This window comes from Lytechinus pictus, chromosome 10 (genome assembly GCF_037042905.1).
Source record: "Lytechinus pictus isolate F3 Inbred chromosome 10, Lp3.0, whole genome shotgun sequence".
NCBI lineage: Eukaryota > Metazoa > Echinodermata > Echinoidea > Temnopleuroida > Toxopneustidae > Lytechinus > Lytechinus pictus.
The window spans coordinates 6737050-6756808 of NC_087254.1; the positions used below are offsets into that span (position 1 = coordinate 6737050).

Below are 19759 nucleotides of genomic sequence, written 5' to 3' on the forward strand. Positions count from 1 at the left end.
AGCATACGTCTCGAGATAAAAGATAATTCAGAGATGAGTGCTCTTTGAATGATTACTTTATAATTTGACTTTATAATTATAAAATCGTTGCATGTATGACGCAGATTCAAATCAACAAATATATCTGCCATTTGGGGAAAGGAAATATCACATTTTTCTAGACATTTTGAATTTCATTTATCAACAAATTCAAGTATATGTACAGTCCAGAAAAACATTTTTTGTGTATAATTTTGTTTTTTAACCATTGCGCAAAACTAAGGGGGATTGGCCTTGATAGGTCTTTGGCCTTTGCCAATCCCCTACATCCACTGCATTGGTTTTACCCTTTTCTTTTGTCATTATATTGATTTTTAATGTATTGATTGATTTTATCATTGTTTATGTAATTATTGTATGTGTTGTACCTTTTTTTTATGGATGTGAATAAAGTGAATTTGAATATGAATTTTGAGGTTGAATTTGATGGTCAAAGATCGTCAAAAATGCGGAAATTTTAAGATTGAGAAAAATGCAACTCTTCTCCAATACCTAGATTATTGACATGTTTATTTTTAAATGATTAGTGTGTTTATGTGTGAAATTTGTGAAGTGCAAAAAAACATCATAAGACATCCTGGTTGTCCGAGGGTTTAATCTGTATATCTTAAGGCCACCGCACACCTTACGACCCGACTGGTCGGCGACTGGCTTGCGACTGAGTGAGGGGAGATGTGACGTCACGGCTCTTGTCAGCTTGTGCGTCGCAGACCGGTCAGAGACAAGTCGCAAGGAAAATCGGAAGGATTTGACATGTCGAATCCTTATGACTGGATCGCAAGCTCAATCCAACTTCCAGCCAATCAGACAGAGTTGCACGACGCGTATATGATAAACAACGCGCATACGCAGTAGTAAGCGCACTTTCTCAGTTGCTATGCCAAAAAGCAAAAAGCGCATGCGTGAGTCGCAGATTGGATCGCAAGGTGTGCGGTGTCGAGGCTTATGACTACCTTGCGATTCATTTCCCCTCACTCAGTCGCAAGCCAGTCGCCGACCAGTCGGGTCGTAAGGTGTGCGTTGGCCTTTACAGATATCCCTTGTGCGTATGAATTTTTCGCTGGGTAATATATACAGTGCGTCCTAGAAAAAAGGAAACCGGAATTCCCATGTATTTTTTCTTCAACGGCAAATGAATTATGATATTTCATTTACATCGTCTTACAATTCAATTAATCCTCTATATTTTGATGCCTAATATGAGACAAACACTTAACACGTTAATGAGCACGATGAGCTTGAAATTTTAATATTAAAACCAGGTTGCGCAGAAAAATAGAACATGATTGGTTTGTGATACAACGACCGTGCTTATTCGTTGATTGGCTCATTAGCATTTCTTTTGCATTCTTTGTTAAGATTCTCTCACTAATCCCTGAAATGAGAGTGGATTCAGATTCACATGTGAGTTTCTGCGCAAACTGTACCTGATATCTGCCATACTTGAACAATTTGCTATTAAAATTAGAGATGAGATTCCACCCTTTCCATGAGTATCAAATTCATAGTAAAACATATTTTATAATTGTGAAATCTATCTCTGAAAACGGGTTTCCTTTTTTGTGGGACGCACTGTATGTATCACTCTAAGTCAGGGATTGTGCTGAGCTTGACTAATTCATTTTGTTCTTTTCTGTATCAAATTTTATCTTTCTGTACCAAATATTGTCTGAATAAAATATTAAAAACCATGTTTTTTTTTTCCAGGAATTGTATCTCACATGTGAAAGAATGAGACCAAGTTTATTTAGACTGGCTAGTGACGCTGATGAGAAGGATGATTGCATCGGTGAGTTGTGTCATATGCCGTTATTCTTCAACATGTCTCGGTGCATGTTTGAATAGATACATGTAAAGCCCCCATCACACTTGTTCGGAATCAGCAGGAATCAAGCAGAAGCTGGAAGGAAAAAAATATTCAAAAAATCTAGAAATTTTTGGGAGGAACTTATGAATTCACCAAACTGGAGTTGAAATTCAGTAAATTGACCGCGTATATCATCATACACTAGTCAAAATGAACCGCAATGGAGTCAGATTGATAATTCGTGCTACGTTCTTGGACATTTTAGGGGCATTCTAAATATCCTGACTGCATTCTGAGTGCATTCGAAATATTTTTGTCATTTCTTTTGGCCGTCCCGAAGGTTTTGGTCATGTTCAAAACATTTGAGGGATATTTTCGAACGGTGTTTGAAGTAGATTTAAATGACCAACTGGTGGTCAAACAATAGTCCTTTCATTCAGGCCAATTCTGCTTGATTCGGAATAAGTGTGATGGGGGCTTTACAGGGACAAAGCTCCTGACCATTACATTTTTGCCGTAATTATCACTGTTTACCAACAAAATTACGTCGTCATTACGTTTTTTTCAGAAAATAGGATTTTCTTTTTAAAAAATAAAAATAAAGAAAGAAAAAATTCTTAGAACATTATATCCTTTTGATAAAAAATGTCTCTATGGCCAGTATTCTGAACTTGGGTTTAACTCTGTGCTAAAATTATGGAAAGCTAAATATGTCACAATTTTATTTACATGGTATACTTCTTATGTTTACAGTGATCTTTCCCAATCCTCTAGTGGTGAAGACATATATCTTATCTATCCTTCTAGGAAAGTTAAGAATGACTTGAGAGGTAAATGATCTGATACATTGAACCTCTTTTGTTAGAGGGGAATGAAACCTTTGTAACAAGTTGGCTTTTGTAGAAACAGAAAAATCAAAGAATGAGATAAAAACAAGTTTGAGAAAAATCAGGGTCGTGTGTCCGAATCCCACCATGGCCTAGCATCCTTTGGCAAGTCGTCAATCCACGCAAATTCATTATTGTAAATATGCTCATTTTTATACGCATATTCATTATTGTAAATATGTTCTTGTTGAGACTCTCATACTCCCGATCGGGGGTCGATAGAGTTTAATAAAATCTTATCTTATCTTATCTTATCTTACACTTTGCCACTCTCACCCAGGTGCTAATTGGGTACCAGTAGGAAACAACCGTTATTGTTGGTATAGCAAGTGTGCGCCTAACAGGCTGCTTGAAAGCTATGAATCCAGTGACTGAGCAGTCGTAGATTGATAAAGCGCTATATAAAAGCCAATTATTATTATTATTATTGTATGGAAACTTAACACTTTCTACATTGGGCTCCTTGTCCGATGAAAGCATTGACATTTGTCCATCTTCCATTGTGTTTAAATCTAGCTGATATATTGGAGACCAATGATGCTGTTGTCAAGGTGATGGAGATGTACAAAGAGAAGTTTGGGATTGAAGATCTAAGTTCATCAAATGCTGGTGGAGCATCGTCAAATACATCAAATTCACTAGATGGTAAGTATTGACTTTTATTGCATCCAAGTTATGGAACAATTTACACATGAATTTATGAGAAGCTCCTGTCCTTAAAATTAGGATGGAGTTAGTCCTGCTGGAACATAATGATAGTGTTTGTTATATATCATCATCATTATTTTTTTAATACATTTATTCGGCATTATTTCAGAACAAGAAGAATATATAAAATGACCACCCAAGTGTTTGTGTGTATAAATCGAAATCATGTGACAAATGATTTTGGTAGAATGTGTAATTGCTGAGAAATGGAGAGAATAAGCATAGCATTCCAGCCAGACGGCAGGCCTTTTTCTAAGCAATGTTAATTTGTTGATGCCATACAATCCTCCTCGACGTTTAAGATCTTCTGATTCAAAATAGCTTGCAGTTCCTAAATCCAAGAAGTCATGGGGGGGGGGGGGGTCGGTCATTTTGCACATGCTGGACCATCCTTGTGGAATCAGTTGCCATATGCCATTCGTAGTATTTCAAACAATTGTTTAAAAATTGCTCTAAAAACCCATTTGTTTAAAATTACCTTCCAGTAGTTTCCTCTCATTGTCATGACTGTGTTACTTTTATCCTTGTCTCTTCCTGATCCATGTTATTTTTCTTATTTCCTTTTCTCAGCGCCTTAACCACATAAAATCATATAATTCAGAAATACTCTATATTATAATTATTATTATGTACAATGATGGCAATCTGCACTGGGATCTTTTATCAGCTAAGATTTCACAGCATTAGGTTTTTGTAAATGAACCAGACCTAGATCTACGATGATGTGGGGACGATTAACCTTCAGTTTGAAGACTTGCTCGTTACCATCGTTTGCTTCAAATACAAGTGCCTTTCAATTAATGTTATCATATTTTTTGTCTTATTATCAATTATATGTAGGTAGCAAATTAATAGACTTTGCTGGTTCAAGTCCCATCAAGCAGCAAGGTGCTTCATCCGCGCCCTCTGACGTTACCCAGCCAGGTGACAAAAATGATTCAGCACAACTCTTAGAATCACAATTATCTTCATTAGGTAAGTGTAGACCCAAGGGGAGCGTTTCATGAAAGGACTTGTCTGACGTTTTATCTGACAAGTCCCATTTTATCCGACAGTTACTATGGTAACATTGCTTCGTAGCCAATCAAAATCAAGGAAAGTTGTCAGATCTAACAACTTATCGGACAAAAATTTTGATGAAACGGTCCCCTGTTTTCCATTTTCTGAAATGTTAATTTCATGTTCTTTGGTGATCTAATGTCACATTTTGTGTTTTTTGATGTTGTGTTTTAAACAAATAAATCAATAATGCAGTTGTAATAAGTGAAGTCTTAAAAATTTCCATTATGTACCAAAAATGTTTGCACATTCTCCATTCATTTGGGAGTATGTTTTTATCAAAGTCTGATACCTCTTACTTTCCGTTCTTCCCCTACTATAGGTTTATCATCGGAGCAGCCAGCTAATAAAGTGGTTCAACCGACTAGCGCTTCAGACCTTGACAAGCTCCTAGGTCCTGATCCCGCCCCATCGTCAGTACCTTCTACCACACAGCCATTCCCTGCATTCAATACTACACAATCCCAACAAATGGTATGATCCTGAACTTTGTCTCTTTGATATCTTGTCTGTTTCTTAGCGTTCCACTTTTTTTTTCTATTTATCATAGTCGCTGCTTCTCTCCTGCTTTCTGTTTTTACTTTCCTTTTTCTCTTTGTCTTGTTCTATTCTTCTTTGCTGTTCCTTTGCTTTTTTTTTTCACCCTTCTTTCTCTTTTCTCCAGCCCGATGCACACTTTACGATTTGTTGCTATCTGAATTTCAAAGATATGGGAATAACATTTGATATGAACATTCCAACCAATAAAATCTTGGCGAGTTAAGAATAGTGGTAGGACTATTGAAATCGAAATTCAGTCCATTTTGAGCCTCGCTGTAGGAATAAAGGCAAATTCAATTCCAAATTGTGATGACGTCATCATTGTGACTTGGATCTGATTTTGACTTTACTCCTACCACAGGGCTTGCAGCAGAGCAAAATTATGATTTTATTATTCCTAACATGCCAAACTTCAGATCAAATATTTTTACTTCTTGGAACTTTCGCATTTATGCAAAATGTGATTTGAAAAAAAAATGCATAGTATTGGATTGTGTAGTGTACTCCGGGCCCTTTTCTCTTTGCCTCTTTTATTTGTATTTACTTTTCATTACTTTTGTTTTTACACTAGGAACTGAATTTAAATTTCAAAAGTATTTTGTAATTTTATATCCATTTGTCTTGTACCTTATAAAATCATATTTTTATCTTTCAAATTTACTTGTTGAGATTCCACAAATAACTCCAATAAAAGACCTTTCTAATTGCGATTGTAGTTTAGGTTTCTGATTACAACAACACTTTATTATTGTTATGCTATCTTATTTTATAAAGTTGGTTAAAGAATATAGCCATCACATGTATGGATTGTATTAAGCACTCTTTTTTGTTTTGCTAACGTGTACCAGACTGCAAGAAGTTTGCAGCAAAAAGCATAACATGCATTAAAAAACTATTTATTTTATAATTATAATAATAATAATAATAATGACGATGATAATAATTATAATAATGATAGTAATAATAATAATAATGGTAATAATTATATTGATAATGATGATGATGATGATGATGATGATAATAATAATGATGACAATAATATAACTTTTTTTGCCACACATTCACTTTATTGACCCATTTGTGATGGAAAGAACTTAAATTGTGATGTTTGTAGTGGAGATGCAGGCATCTTGGATATTTACGTTGGATATTAATGTTGTGCCAAAGCATTTGGCAAGCCTCACGCTTCTTCCAACTATTGTGAATGCCCTCAATTATGCTTCATCACTACTATTACAACCTCTCACCTTTGTAGAAACTCTGCAGCCTGTCTAGTTTCCCTCACCAAAAACATGACCACATAACACCTACTCTTAAAACAATTGCACTGGCTACCATTCAAATTTCTTATACAAATAAAAATTATTCTCCTAACATTCAAATCTCTCCATGGACATGCTCCAAAATATCTTTCTGAATGAATCCAGGCATACACTCCCAGTAGGTCCCTTTGTTCTGCAGAAGTCAAAAACTAAATTTGTTGGTGATGGGTCCTTTTCAAGCTCTGCCCCACGTCTTTGGAATACTCTTCCAGCTTCCCTTCATTGTATCCCAAATATCACATTGTTTAGGTATCCCAAATATCACATCGTTTAGATCCAATTTAAAGACGTATCTCATGAAGAAAGCATATTCAACATAGCCCCATTTACAGTGTCCTTGATATTAAAAAAAAAATTGTCTATATATTTTCTAAATCTCTTTTGTTAGTATATTTTACATGTTCTACGTTGTAAATCACTTTGATATGGATCTCATGAAGAGCGTTATATAAAAATAAGTTATTATCTTAGAAATTCTTTGATGTGTTTTGATATCATTATTCTTTGACAGACTGCACGGATGCCAATGTACCCTACACCACAACAGCAGCAACAGCAGCAGCTAATGATGCAGCAACAACAGATGGCTCAAATGAGGGCATCCTCTATAGGCATGATGGGAATGCAACCTGGCTATCCCATGATGCAACAGGTGCCTCCGCATCAGCAGCAAGTTTCCATGGCAACTAGTCAGGTGACGCCTGTATTTCCCACACAACCTACTGCAACGGGAAGGTATGATTATTAATTTGCTTTGAAATATGTTTTTCTCTTCATCCTCTCTTGTTTTATTTTTGTTGGCGTACTTTCCGCTAAATCTCCATTCTCTCTGTTTGCTCTTAATCTCTATTCTTTAACTTTTGTGTCCAAGAAAGAATCAATTTGTAATGTATTTTTTTGTGCAATAAAAGTTTAGTATGTAGATTCATGTGTATATCATTCACTTGTTGGTGGTTACTTGTGATTTGAAATCACACTAATCGTAGCCCATACAAACCTTGTGTGCAGTGTTTTCGTGAGCAAAGTGATTTTTATAAAAACAAGAAATTGAACCATCGTATCTAACCTGTTTGAAAATGTTTTTATGACATGCAAATTCTCATATTGCTTCTGTGTTGATCATGGACACTTGTGTTTATTTAAATCATTACAGCTTATAGGTTGTGAAGGAGGAGGAAAAAAATTGCAATTGCAAAGTGATTTTTATAAAAACAAGAAATTGAACCATTGTATCTAACCTGTTTGAAAATGTTTTTATGACATGCAAATTCTCATATTGCTTCTGTGTTGATCATGAACACTTGTGTTTATTTGAATTATTACAGCTTATAGGTTGTGAAGGAGAAGGAAAATAATTACAAGGGGGCGTGGGGCAATTTTGACCCTGAGAACTTCCAAACAAGCCCTGAACAATAAGAAAGGAGCCCTTGATATACCCCTTTCACTGATTATCCAACGTTGCTGATTTGGGCCATAGGTTGTGAAAAATAGCCCCCGGAAATAAAAAAATTGCCCGTTAATGTGAAGGATAATAATATTAATAATATTGTCCATTTATATAGTGCAGCTACTATAATTGCATATACTCTACTGCGCTTGATACTTGGTATCGTATTATTACCCCGGCTGTAGCTGAGCCGCCGTATAGGCGCTGAAGCATTCAACGATTAAATCCTACCGGGTACCCATTCACCTCACCTGGGTCGAGTGCAGCACAATGTGGGTAAATTTCTTGCTGAAGGAAGAAGGGATTCGAACCCTATTCCTCTGATTGAAAGAAGAGAGTCATAACCACTAGACCACGGCATCCCCACAGACCACGGTGCCCCCAAATAGGATGCATCTATTTCATTATTGTTTTGCATTTATAATGCCCATAAACGAATGTTGATGAAACACTCCTCTGATATTGCCTACTTATTGTTTTTTCCGACAGCATCTCACAAACAGGGGCTTCTGCATCATCCACAACGTCATCATCTTCCAATGCTCCGGCCATTTCATCTGATGCCTTCGCTGATTTAGAATCCTTAGGAAGGGGGCTCATCAAACCAAAGACGAAAGAAGAGTAAGACCAAAATCTTTATTTTCATTTTTCACTGACTTATCAAGGTATAGAAATCAGACTATATGCATACCTGTCAAGGTTCCTATTAAATTTGAACATTACTAAATTGGGGAAATATTTGTGGCTTATTAAACCAAACACAAAAGAGAATTAAGACCCAAATATATATTTTTTTTCCACTGACTTATCAAGGTATAGAAATCAGACTATATGCATACCTGTCAAGTATTCTTATTGAATTTGAACATTCCTAATTTTGGGAAATGTTTGTGGCTTGTTAAACCAAACACAAAAGAGAAGTAAGACCCAAATCATCTTTCTTTTTTTTCACTGACATATATAGAAATCAGACTATATGCATACTTGTCAAGTGTTCCTTGTAAACAGGAACATTCCAAATTTGGGGAAAAGAAAAATACCATTTTAACCTGCATGTTCCTAATTGTGAGAAAAATTGTCCGTAGCATTGGATGTGAAATTTAAGAGTGTTCCTATTTCTGGAAATTTCTTAGTAATTTGTTCCCGTATTTTGGCTGTCAGGGTTCTCAGGTATGTTATATGGCTTTGGAAAGGACAGGCTAGTTGAACGATTGTTTATATGTGAGGATTCCTGAAGATTCCAATGCAAAAAAGGTAAAAAAAAAATCACTCAGTGGAGTTGTTGTGACATATGGCAAAGGAAATAAATATTTAAAATGCCAGTTGGTACGTTGGAGACTTTGAAGTTTGTGTCAGATTAATTTTCATTCAAGTAACTGCTGTTGGACATTTTGTCATCAGATTTGATGTCATTGGGAATTGCAGAATGTTCTGATGGACTTGTAAAATAGACTTATAGAATGTAAGTTTCCTATTAAATAAAGTGAATTATTATATGCTTTTCAGATATAGTTGAAACTGTATGTATCTTGATAATTTGCCTCTTTGATGTCATGGGCCCATATCCTGAAGTCTGGTTTAATTCTTTGCAAAAATTATGGGAAGACGAAAGTATCCTAGTCTTGTAAATATTTTAGTTCACTGTGCTATTTGATCATGTTATAATGCAAAAAAAAACTGATTCAGTTATTATACTGAGATGGTTATGAATGATCTAAGTGACAGATGAGCTGATAAGTCAAACCTGTTCCGTTAGAAATTGGTGTCACAGTTGGCTTTCCATAGTTAAACCACAACTTTAGACCATATTTGAACTCTCGAGTCAGAAAACGGGTTAGAATATCTATTAAATGCTCTTGGTGGAAATAGCGCTCAAGTGACATATACTTTTAACTGATGAAATTATTAATGAACAACAATAATAATAATATACTACATTTATATACAGCTAAATTTAATCATTTTTCTAAGCACTGCATGCTATTATCCCTGATTTAACCTGAGAATTTTGATGGTCAATGCTTCTAGTGTACTCCTGTTGGTAAGTTGCCAATTCGTCCACTCACCACATGGTCTACTTTCATTTAGTCTAATGTCCTTCTGTCCAACATTTCGTCTAACAACCATTTAGTCCAATTACCATTTGTCCAGTCATCACTTCGTCTAATCATCAGTTGGTCTATGGCCATTTCGTCTCATAACCAGTTGGTCTAATATTCCTTTTATTTTCATTAATTTTTCCCAATTAACACTTAGTCTAATTAGACCAAATGGTATATGGACTAAATAGCTATTGGACCAACTGGTTATCAGACAAAATGGTGAGTGGGCGAAATGGCAATTAGACCATTTGGATATTGGACGAACTGATGGTAGACCAAATGATAGTAGACAAGTTGGCAATTGGACGAATTGGCATTGGACCAAATGAAAATAAGCCCTCCCGTCATTAGTATTTACACATCCATGCTTTTTTGTCTCATTAGAACTCCTGCTCCATCGGATGACCAGCTGCTATTCTTAGATAGTTCACCCCAAATAAAGGCCCCAGCAAAGAACCCTGAGGTACCCACCATTACACCTACCATCGCCCCTCCACCCCAGGCGTCGGCGCCAACGCCGCAACCTACAACTCAACCTACAACTCAGACTGTTCTCTCATTAGCGGATGTCTTTGTTCCACTAGAGTCGGTGCAACCAGGTTAGTCAATGTATTTTAGTCAATTTTAGTTTTACTCTGAGTACAACAATAGTCAATTGATATTGTAGTCAATTTGTAGCACAAATCAAATGGTACTTCTGTCAGAAAATGGCTGTCATTCATGAAAATGCTTTTCACACTTCAATTATTAAAACAATTTACGGAGATCCACTGAGAAATCGAATCATCAAGTGTTTCAGAAATATTGAACTTAAGTGCATAGAAATATGATTCTTTTAAGTCGCACCAATTTGCAAGTGCCAATGACTTTTTTACCCTCCCTCACTCTGTTCAAACTGATTTATCCCCCCCATCTTGGTTTTTTGTTAGAACCATTCTGTCTTATAAATACTTCAAGATCTTGCTTAATTTATCTTTTCCAGCAACTACGTGAATAATATTTGAGTGACATATGAAAGCCGGCACCTTTGAATGCTTTTAACAGATAAATCGCACTATGTGAATGCTGTTCATCATCATCATGATTTTCAAATGCAAAAGTTTAGTTATACTTCTACTATTATTATTGCTGCTGCTACTACTACTACTACTACTACTACTACTACTACTACTACTACTACTACTACTACTACTACTACTACTACTACTACTACTACCGCTACTACTACTACTACTACTACTTCTACTACTACTACTTCCACTTCTACTACTACTACTACTACTACTACTACTACTACTCCTAATAATAAGAATAATAATAATAGTAATAATAATAAAAATGATAATAATAATGATAATGATAATAATAATGATAATAATAATAATAGCAATAATATTAATGATATATAGGGTATTTGTATAGTGCACATATCCACCTTGTTAGGTGCTCAAGGCGCACCTATATTACCCTAGATAAGCTATGCTACTGATTTTGGTGCTCACAGACTTTTGAGGAATTATTTCCTGCTGGTACCCATTTATATCACCCGGGTCGAGTGCAGCACATTGTGGATTGATTTCTTGCTGAAGGAAATAACACCATGGCTTGGATTCGAACCCATGACCCTCTGTTTCGAATCCGGATACCAATCCACTGCCCTACAGTGCTCCACAATCAGAGAATTGAATAGAAATAACATTATTTGTTTTATTATTTACATTATTATCTATCCAGGTTCTACACCACCGGTGACCGCCTATGAAAAGAACAACATCAAGACAGTATTCCACTTCACAAAGGACTCTCCTAGGCCCGATGTCTTGGTGGTTGTCGTCTCTACTATGAGTACTAATACATCACCCATCAAGAACCTTACATTCCTGGCTGCTGTACCAAAAGTATGTTCATATTCAAATATTAAGCCTTGTATTCTGAACTGGGGTTTAACTTAGACCATGGTCTATGTCAGTGCTAAAATTAGGAGAAGCTGAAAATGTCAACAAATTTTGTTTACAATGCATCTTTATTATGTTCATTGCATTCATTCTCCTTACCTTTATGGTAAAGAAAACTATTCTAGTTGCTATTCTCACATTGCGGAATTGTGAATGATTGCAGTGCAAATAGGCTGATAAATTATCCTGTGTTTGTAGAGTATTATGTCATAATTGGCAATCCATTGTCATAAAAACAATGTTATACCAGAGTATAATTTAAATCTAGGGGTGTTATAATAATATTAATGCTTAGTTTTTATATAGCGCTTTTCCCACAACGGCTCAAAGTACTTTACAGCATATTATTACCCCGTGTTTCACAAAGAGTTAAGTATGACTTAGAGTCGCACTTAAATGCCTAGTTGTGTGCGGTATGAAAGGGTTCATAGGCATGACAGCATTGGTCAGATCATGCCGTGCGTATTAACCAATAAGATTGTGCGTTTTATATTGTCTACGCGTCAGCAATTAAGTGTGAATCTGAGTCGTACTTAATTCTTTTTGAAACACCCCCAGAATTTAAAATATGCACCGTAAAGTTCAGTTATGTTTGAACCATTTCCTTAATTGATGACATGTGCTATGTTTTTTTGTTTCATCGCTTTATTTTCAGCTTAATTTTTGCTTATTTTAGCCTTCTTCTTTACATAAGAATGAGAGCACTTTCAGTATCTGGGTTTTTTTTTCCAGCACTCTTCAGATTTGTTCAGCTCTTTTTATTTTGTTATCATTCCTACCCCTTGTGTGGCTCTGTATATTGTGTATTGTTTGTCTGTTGTACTCAAAATTTTGTTATGGACCAATGAATTAGCTTGAAACTGAAATAAATGCATTGTCCCAGTACTCTCAAAGTTACAAGAAGATATTTACAATGAGCTTGCCTCTTTCTTTTTCTCACTCCCTGAAATTTTATGATTTTAGCATGATCAACTATCTGTTTGCTGAATACCAAACTTGGATTGTGTGTAATCAAGAAAGTTAATCTTGGTTTCTAAATTCAGTCTCCCTTAACCCTATATATAATATGGTGTGTTTGTGTGTGTTTGTGGAGGGGGATGGGGCTTATCGATTCCTCTAACATTTTTTTTCTGAAAGCTGTAGCTTTGTGACATTCTAATCTTTACTTTTTTCTTCTGTATCGTGGAACTTTTGATACCAGGACATGGTGCCAAAGTTACGCAATATTTTGTTACTGCATGTCAGTCCCAAAATAGTTTTTCAAAACGTGAGCTCAAATCTATCTTTCTTGTTTTATACGTAAACATTATTCTGGTGTAGGTGACCATTGTTTGATGTGTAAATAACCTGTTTATCATTATTATACATTTTTTTTGGTACAGACAATGAGAGTTAAACTTCAGCCCCCCTCAGCTACCGATCTACCAGCTTATAACCCCATTCTTCCACCGTCAGCTATCACTCAAATCATGTTGCTTGCAAATCCAAACAAGGTAAGATATTTATACTGTATTTGATTGAATAAGTTCTACATTTATGTGTATCTGTCATTTTCTGAACTATGTGCTATTCATTAGAGGGTCACGAATTTCCCAAATCTTGGAGACATTGAATCGTACAAGATCTGCCATCAGCTGTAATTTACTTACACATAATAGTCTTTTTTTTCGTTCAAGTCTGTCAGACTAACGCGATATAAAATCAGGAAGTAGAACTTTTCACTGGATTCTCACTGGTTAGTGAGTCTCATTATCTGATTCATCTTCCAGACCGTTCCAAAACACCGGCGCCGATTATGCTCACCCCTTTAGGCTTCGTGAAATTAAATTATCAGCTTAGGATTCAACCAATAGAACAGTGGATAGCTTGATTTATTGGAATATATTTTCAAAGAAAAACCGAAATACACAGAAAGCCTTGCTACAATTTTTTATGGTATAGTCTCTGATCCACATTGTACCACACTCAACCCGGGTGAAGGAAATGGGTTCCTGACTGGAATATTCAATCCTTCAAATACTTAAAGGAGAATTGAACTGTGTGTGGTCTCTCATTGACTCTGTGTTACAAATAGTCTTGAAATATACATTTTCAGATATCTACTCATACTACAGAGAATAACGTGAACTATAATTGTATTTGTATAAAGAAACTAAAATGTTCTGAGAGAAAAAGTAATTGTTTTGCTACTTGGTAGCATAATTATTGCAGTATAAATGTATTGAGGAGATCATTAGCATGTTATCATTCACGTGGGTCTATATTACTAGACTACACTAGCATTATGGGTCAGGAAAATGGCCAGGTATGAGTAGTTGAGGACTCGAGATGGCGCTATTGATTTTGTATCTGCTTTAAATGCCTTACGATGGCCAGATGGGTTTAAAGCCAATTAGTAATGACAACTGTGCCTTGAGCACTCGGCAGATTGATATGTGCACTCTATGAGTACCATGATTACCTATTACACAATGCGTCCCACAAAAAAGGAAACCCGTTTTCAGTGATAGAATTCACAATTATTAGATATGTTTTTACTATAAATTTGGTATTCATGGCAAGAGTGGAATCTCATCTCTAATTTGAAACTAACAGCTAAGCAAATTGTTCATGCATGGCAGATTACAAGCAATAAATACTGAGGCATATCAATAATGATTTGTGCAGATACTCACATGTGAATCTGAATCCTTTCTCATTTCAGGGATCAGTGAGAGAATCTTAACAAAGAATACAAAATAAATGCTAATGCGCCAATCGTCGAATAAGCAAGTTCGTCGTATCACGAACCAATCTTGTTCAATTTTTCTGTGCAACCTGGTTTGACATTAAAATTTCAAACTCGTTTTTGCTCATTAATGCGTGAAATGTTCGTCACATATTAGGTATAAAAATGAAGAGGAATAATTGAATTATATGATTATGTAAATTAGATGTCATAATTCACTTGCCTTTGAAGAAAAAAGACGTGGGAATCCTGGTGTCCTTTTTTCTGGGACACACTATGTATATATTTTTTTTATAATCAAGTGTTTTATTGATTTCATGATCAGCATAATAACAAGCAAATAAACACAATCAATAGTATTAATCACAATACCACAAAACAAAACATATCAATAACATTATAATAGTACCAGTAATAATAGTAATGCCTATAATAATAATAATAAAAGCTGTGGTGGAGAGTTTTAAAACTTGACATTTATGCAATTTACCATAATGTACATACGTATTATAATTTTTTTTTTGTATATCTGTCTTGCAGGAGAAGATACGTCTCCGCTTCAAGATGCAATATACCCTCAACGATCAACCTTTCACTGAGCTAGGGGAAGTAGATAAACTCCCATTTCACTGACAGTAAATCAACGCTGCTATTATTTATATCTAAAATATGAAATATCAATTGCATATATATCTATACATATTGTACTACGATGAGATGAATATCAGTGCACAACAGTCATGTTTTTATCAACAAATACTCTACATCAGTTCAGCATTCGTTCATATCTTCTATTGGGCAGACGAAAAATATTTCCCGTCTCGGTGCTCTATGTATGGGACAGCACTTGAAGAGCGATGTGGCAGTTTGTGTCATGCAATATTCATACCATTGTCAATATCAGAAGGGGTGTGACTTGTCTTTGGGGGAGGGTGTCACTGGGCCGTGCTGGGGTTGATTCCATTACGACCTGCGTACTTCAACTCAAAGGCCACCGCACACCTTACGACCCGACTGGTCCGCGACTGAGTGCAGGGAAACGTGACGTCACAGCTCTTGTCAGCTTGAGAGTCGCAGACCGGTCATAGACAAATCGCAAGGACAGTCGTAAGGATTTGACATGTCGAATCCTTACAACTGGTTCGCAAGCGCAATCCGCCTTCCAGCCAATCGGACAGCAGAGTCGCAACGCGTACATGATATGCAACGCGCATATGCGGTAGTAAGCGTCGTTTTTTCAGCTGCTATGGCAAAAAGTGCATGCGTTAGTCGCAGACAGGAGAGTAGTCGGAGCGCAAGGTGTGTGGTTTAGAGGCTTATGACTGCCTTGTGATTCATCTCCCCTCACCCAGTCGCAGACCAGCCGAAAACCAGTTGAAGCAAGCAATGATATCATGAAAAAGTTTTTAAAATCAAAGTTAATTGCTCCAATATCGTGGGAGATCTAGCTCAGATACACATACATTTTGATCAAGCTAACTCTGTGAAATTCATGAAATCTAAGCTGACAGCCATCACGCTGAAGATCTCCAACACAAATAAGCACATGTGGGACATTGCATTAGTATCATTGTTCGCAGAAAGACCCGACACCTGGCCAGAATGTGATGCTGTTTTGCTAATTTCTTGGCAACCCCACGTTTTCTCGCCTGAAAAGCAGAACGAGACTACGCTCACTGCTTTTCAACGGCAACACTTGCCTGGAATGTGATGCGTTTTTGCTCATCCTCAACAATTACATATTTCCTACCAGAATTACTTGGCACATTTATGTTTATTACTACATACAGACACTTGGATAGCCATTTTGTTGCATTCTGTTTTAACTCATTTTGAGATCATTACATCAATTGGCATTTCTTTTTGTACCGCAAGAATTATATACAATTCGTTTTAACACACACAATAAATGAAATGAAATTTGCGTTTGATATTTAATTTTTTAACCTCTATCCTAAAATTGATTTAAAACCCGCCCTATCGTTTTACTGTGTATTTAGAAAACTGTTATATCCAATCATTTCTTATGAGAAAAGCAAAATATTAAAAGTAATATAAATTTCAAACTATCACTTGAGTACCGGTAGGGTGATGCCTCTTCTAGACAAAAGAAGTTCCTGCTTTTTTAACATTTACAGCTATGAAAAAAATCCTTTTTTTGGGTACACAAAGGCACATTTGAGAAGAATTTTGTATATTCGTTTCAGTCTGAAGGGGTTTTCAATTGAAAGTACTACTTTCATCATTCAACAGATTTATTGATCATAATGTGTTCGGAAACATTCATCACTGAACACCAAAAAGTATGACAAATGGCCGGGTGTTTATTTTATGGTTATTTCTCAAATGAGACTAAAGAGCCGGGGTTTGTGTGTTTTGTGTTTCATTGTGACTGTGATTATGTTTAGTGTATGGAGCATCAAAACAATCAACCTGCAATGCTGCAAGTTTCAGAATAACAGTGTTCAATGATACTAGGTATTACAGATGGTCCAGAAGTCAGCATGAATGTACCTAGAAGCTAGTATTAAGTTGTACTTTCATTAAAAAAAAAGTGCTGATTTCAGTAACCTAAAGAAAATATGAAAGAATGTTTGTCCTCTGATGTTTTTTCCTCCTGAAATGCTCAGTTTATCTAAAACCTAGTGGGTGTTTCATAAAGCTGTTTGTAAGGTAAGAACGACTTTAAGAACGACTGGTGAACCTTCCTTATGCTCTAAATAACCACCAATGAACATTAAATGGTCAGTATTATTTACCACAAGAAAGGATCACCAGTCGGTATTAGAGTCACTCTTAACTTACGACCAGCTTTATGAAACGGACCACAGGAGCAAAAATGAAATAAAATCACCCAATACCTGTGTTCATCTACTTGGCCACAGATGAATAAAAAAAAATGTATTGAAGGATGTGAAGCTTAGATCTAAAATGTATACATGTAATTCATTTCAATGATATGTTTTCTATACCCGCTGTATGCATTATATAGGTACGCTTTAAAATAGAAGTCCCATGTTTTGGGGCCAATGTGATCACCATTTTTGGTACAACTTTATTTATTTTATTTATTTTATTTTCAGGCAAAATAATAACAAACATGACAGATTCATTATAAACATTACAAGAGAAATATGAAATTGAGCAGGAGCCAATGCCAGGGGATCACCTAAAAGACTTTAGAAGTTCTGTCGAGAGGTTCTCCACATTGGCTGGTGCCTACATAGAATAACGTAAAATAGAAATATATGTAAACGTGTAATTATAATCAGACTTCTGAATAAATTAATCTTCATTGTAATATGAAGAGAAACAAGAACTTTAGCATAATGCAAAGGAATGATGTATTGATGCATACTCGCTAGATCAATCCATGAATGAAGGGTTATATATTTACTAATACCTAGTTCCCACTGCCACGATTTGCGTCACGATTCAAACGACGTACTTAATCGTGGAGTAATCGTAGTTATCTTATCAGATCAGTCTTGGCAATTGTATTGATAGTAAAAAATTGTTTAATGGTTCCAAATTTTCTGTGATCTGTTACGAAAGCCAATTGTGGCTTTCATAAAGGATCGTAAAACGATCTTTATTAGGTATTAGAGAATTAGAATTTCAATTCAAATATTATTTCACTTGACAGTAAATAAAAAATAAGTTTAATGTTTACATCAAACATTTAATATAAATATATGAAGTAAATTAATATATGAATGAGGATTAGCTGAGAAGACCAAATAGGTACTTATATGTAAGTTGCCGGCCCTGAACACTAACAGAAGAAGACTCTAACAAAATAATTATACAGGTCTAAATACACTCACATGCGCACTTGTACACACACACACTCCTAATAATGCTAATAGAACTATGAATTTTTTGAAAGTATATGATATTTATTCTGTTTAATACATGAAGAGAGGGACTAGATCTGATATATGAGGTTATGCAGTTCCATACTTTTGAGCCATTTAAATCTTAAAAGTTTTTCTTGTATAACAAAATACTTCATGAAGAAAAGAAAATATATTTTCATTTCTCATTTAAGCTTGCCACTCACGGATTTTTTTAATGTGAATAATTATTTTTAACATCAAGGAAATTTTTCTTGATGTCTTTTTGTTCCCATTAAAATATCCTTAGAATAAACATTACTTTGTGCTACTGTGATATTCAATATTTTGAATTCTATCTTTCAAGCAAGATCCAATTGTATAATGTTTTGATGATTTCATGCACATATGAATGAAATTTTTGATTTTCATCATGCACAGCTCTGCACAAATGACATTTGTAGTGAAACATTTCATAATGAAATTAAGGACATGACTTTGGTTGAGCACTTTATACATTTAGCAATGTTTCTAGTGCTTACAATGAAAAAAAAATTATCATGCCATTTATACAACATATGTTGCAAATACCTATTCATTACTGTACATGTACAATATCAATTTTGAATTTGCTGAACGTTATTTATTGATGGTTCCTCATCTTGTAAGTAATGTTAAGGGAATGGAAGGGATTCTAATGTTTAATCGTTGTTGCCAGTATTTCTCTATGATCATTCAAGGAAAATGCCAAAAAGTGTTGATCTTTGTTTTGTTTTTTTACACCATAGTACTATTCCAATGGCTTAAAAGCCCTATTATGAAATATTTCTTTTTTGCATTTCAGAAAATGACTATAACTATACATTTCTAGAACTTCTAGAAGTGGGTCTAGAAGTTTGATTAGAATAATGATTAAAGAAATATTGAAGTGCATTCATGACTTAAATTCACTTCTTGAATTGACATTCAACTGCATTGCATGTTGCCTAGTTTTCCCATACAGCAAAGCTCTGGTAAGGAGCATAAAACACATTATATGTATATTTGAACCATATGAAAATTTTGATTAGATTTCAAGAGAAATAATTGGAAGATGGTATTGCTCTTTCTCTCTCTCGGCTGCTGGTTTAGAACTAAGTTTGGGCATAAAATATTTAATTTATAGCAAAGTATTCCTTCAAGAATATAGTAATGTGTATTTCTGATAATGATATCATAATATGATTTTGATATTTTGTTATATATTGTTAGGTTATATTGTATGATACAATTCAAATGTATGACATTAAATGTACACTAAAAAGTGTATACTTCACTAAACAATTTGTT

The 19759-nt window shown here is 35.1% G+C and overlaps 1 protein-coding gene across 2 annotated transcripts in view; it reads left to right on the forward strand.

The window, feature by feature from the left end:
* LOC129269664 (ADP-ribosylation factor-binding protein GGA2-like) overlaps nt 1-19747 on the forward strand; it is a 36062-nt gene extending 16315 nt beyond the window's left edge. For both annotated transcript variants that reach the window (XM_064105212.1, XM_064105213.1), the window contains exons 7-16: nt 1747-1828; nt 3250-3378; nt 4282-4416; nt 4823-4974; nt 6874-7097; nt 8299-8430; nt 10296-10510; nt 11646-11809; nt 13249-13359; nt 15135-19747. In XM_064105212.1, the coding sequence (XP_063961282.1) occupies nt 1747-1828; nt 3250-3378; nt 4282-4416; nt 4823-4974; nt 6874-7097; nt 8299-8430; nt 10296-10510; nt 11646-11809; nt 13249-13359; nt 15135-15227 (1437 nt within the window). In that variant the 3' untranslated portion in view covers nt 15228-19747. The remainder of the gene's footprint in view (nt 1-1746; nt 1829-3249; nt 3379-4281; nt 4417-4822; nt 4975-6873; nt 7098-8298; nt 8431-10295; nt 10511-11645; nt 11810-13248; nt 13360-15134) is intronic.
* The last annotated feature ends 12 nt before the right edge of the window (nt 19748-19759 follow it).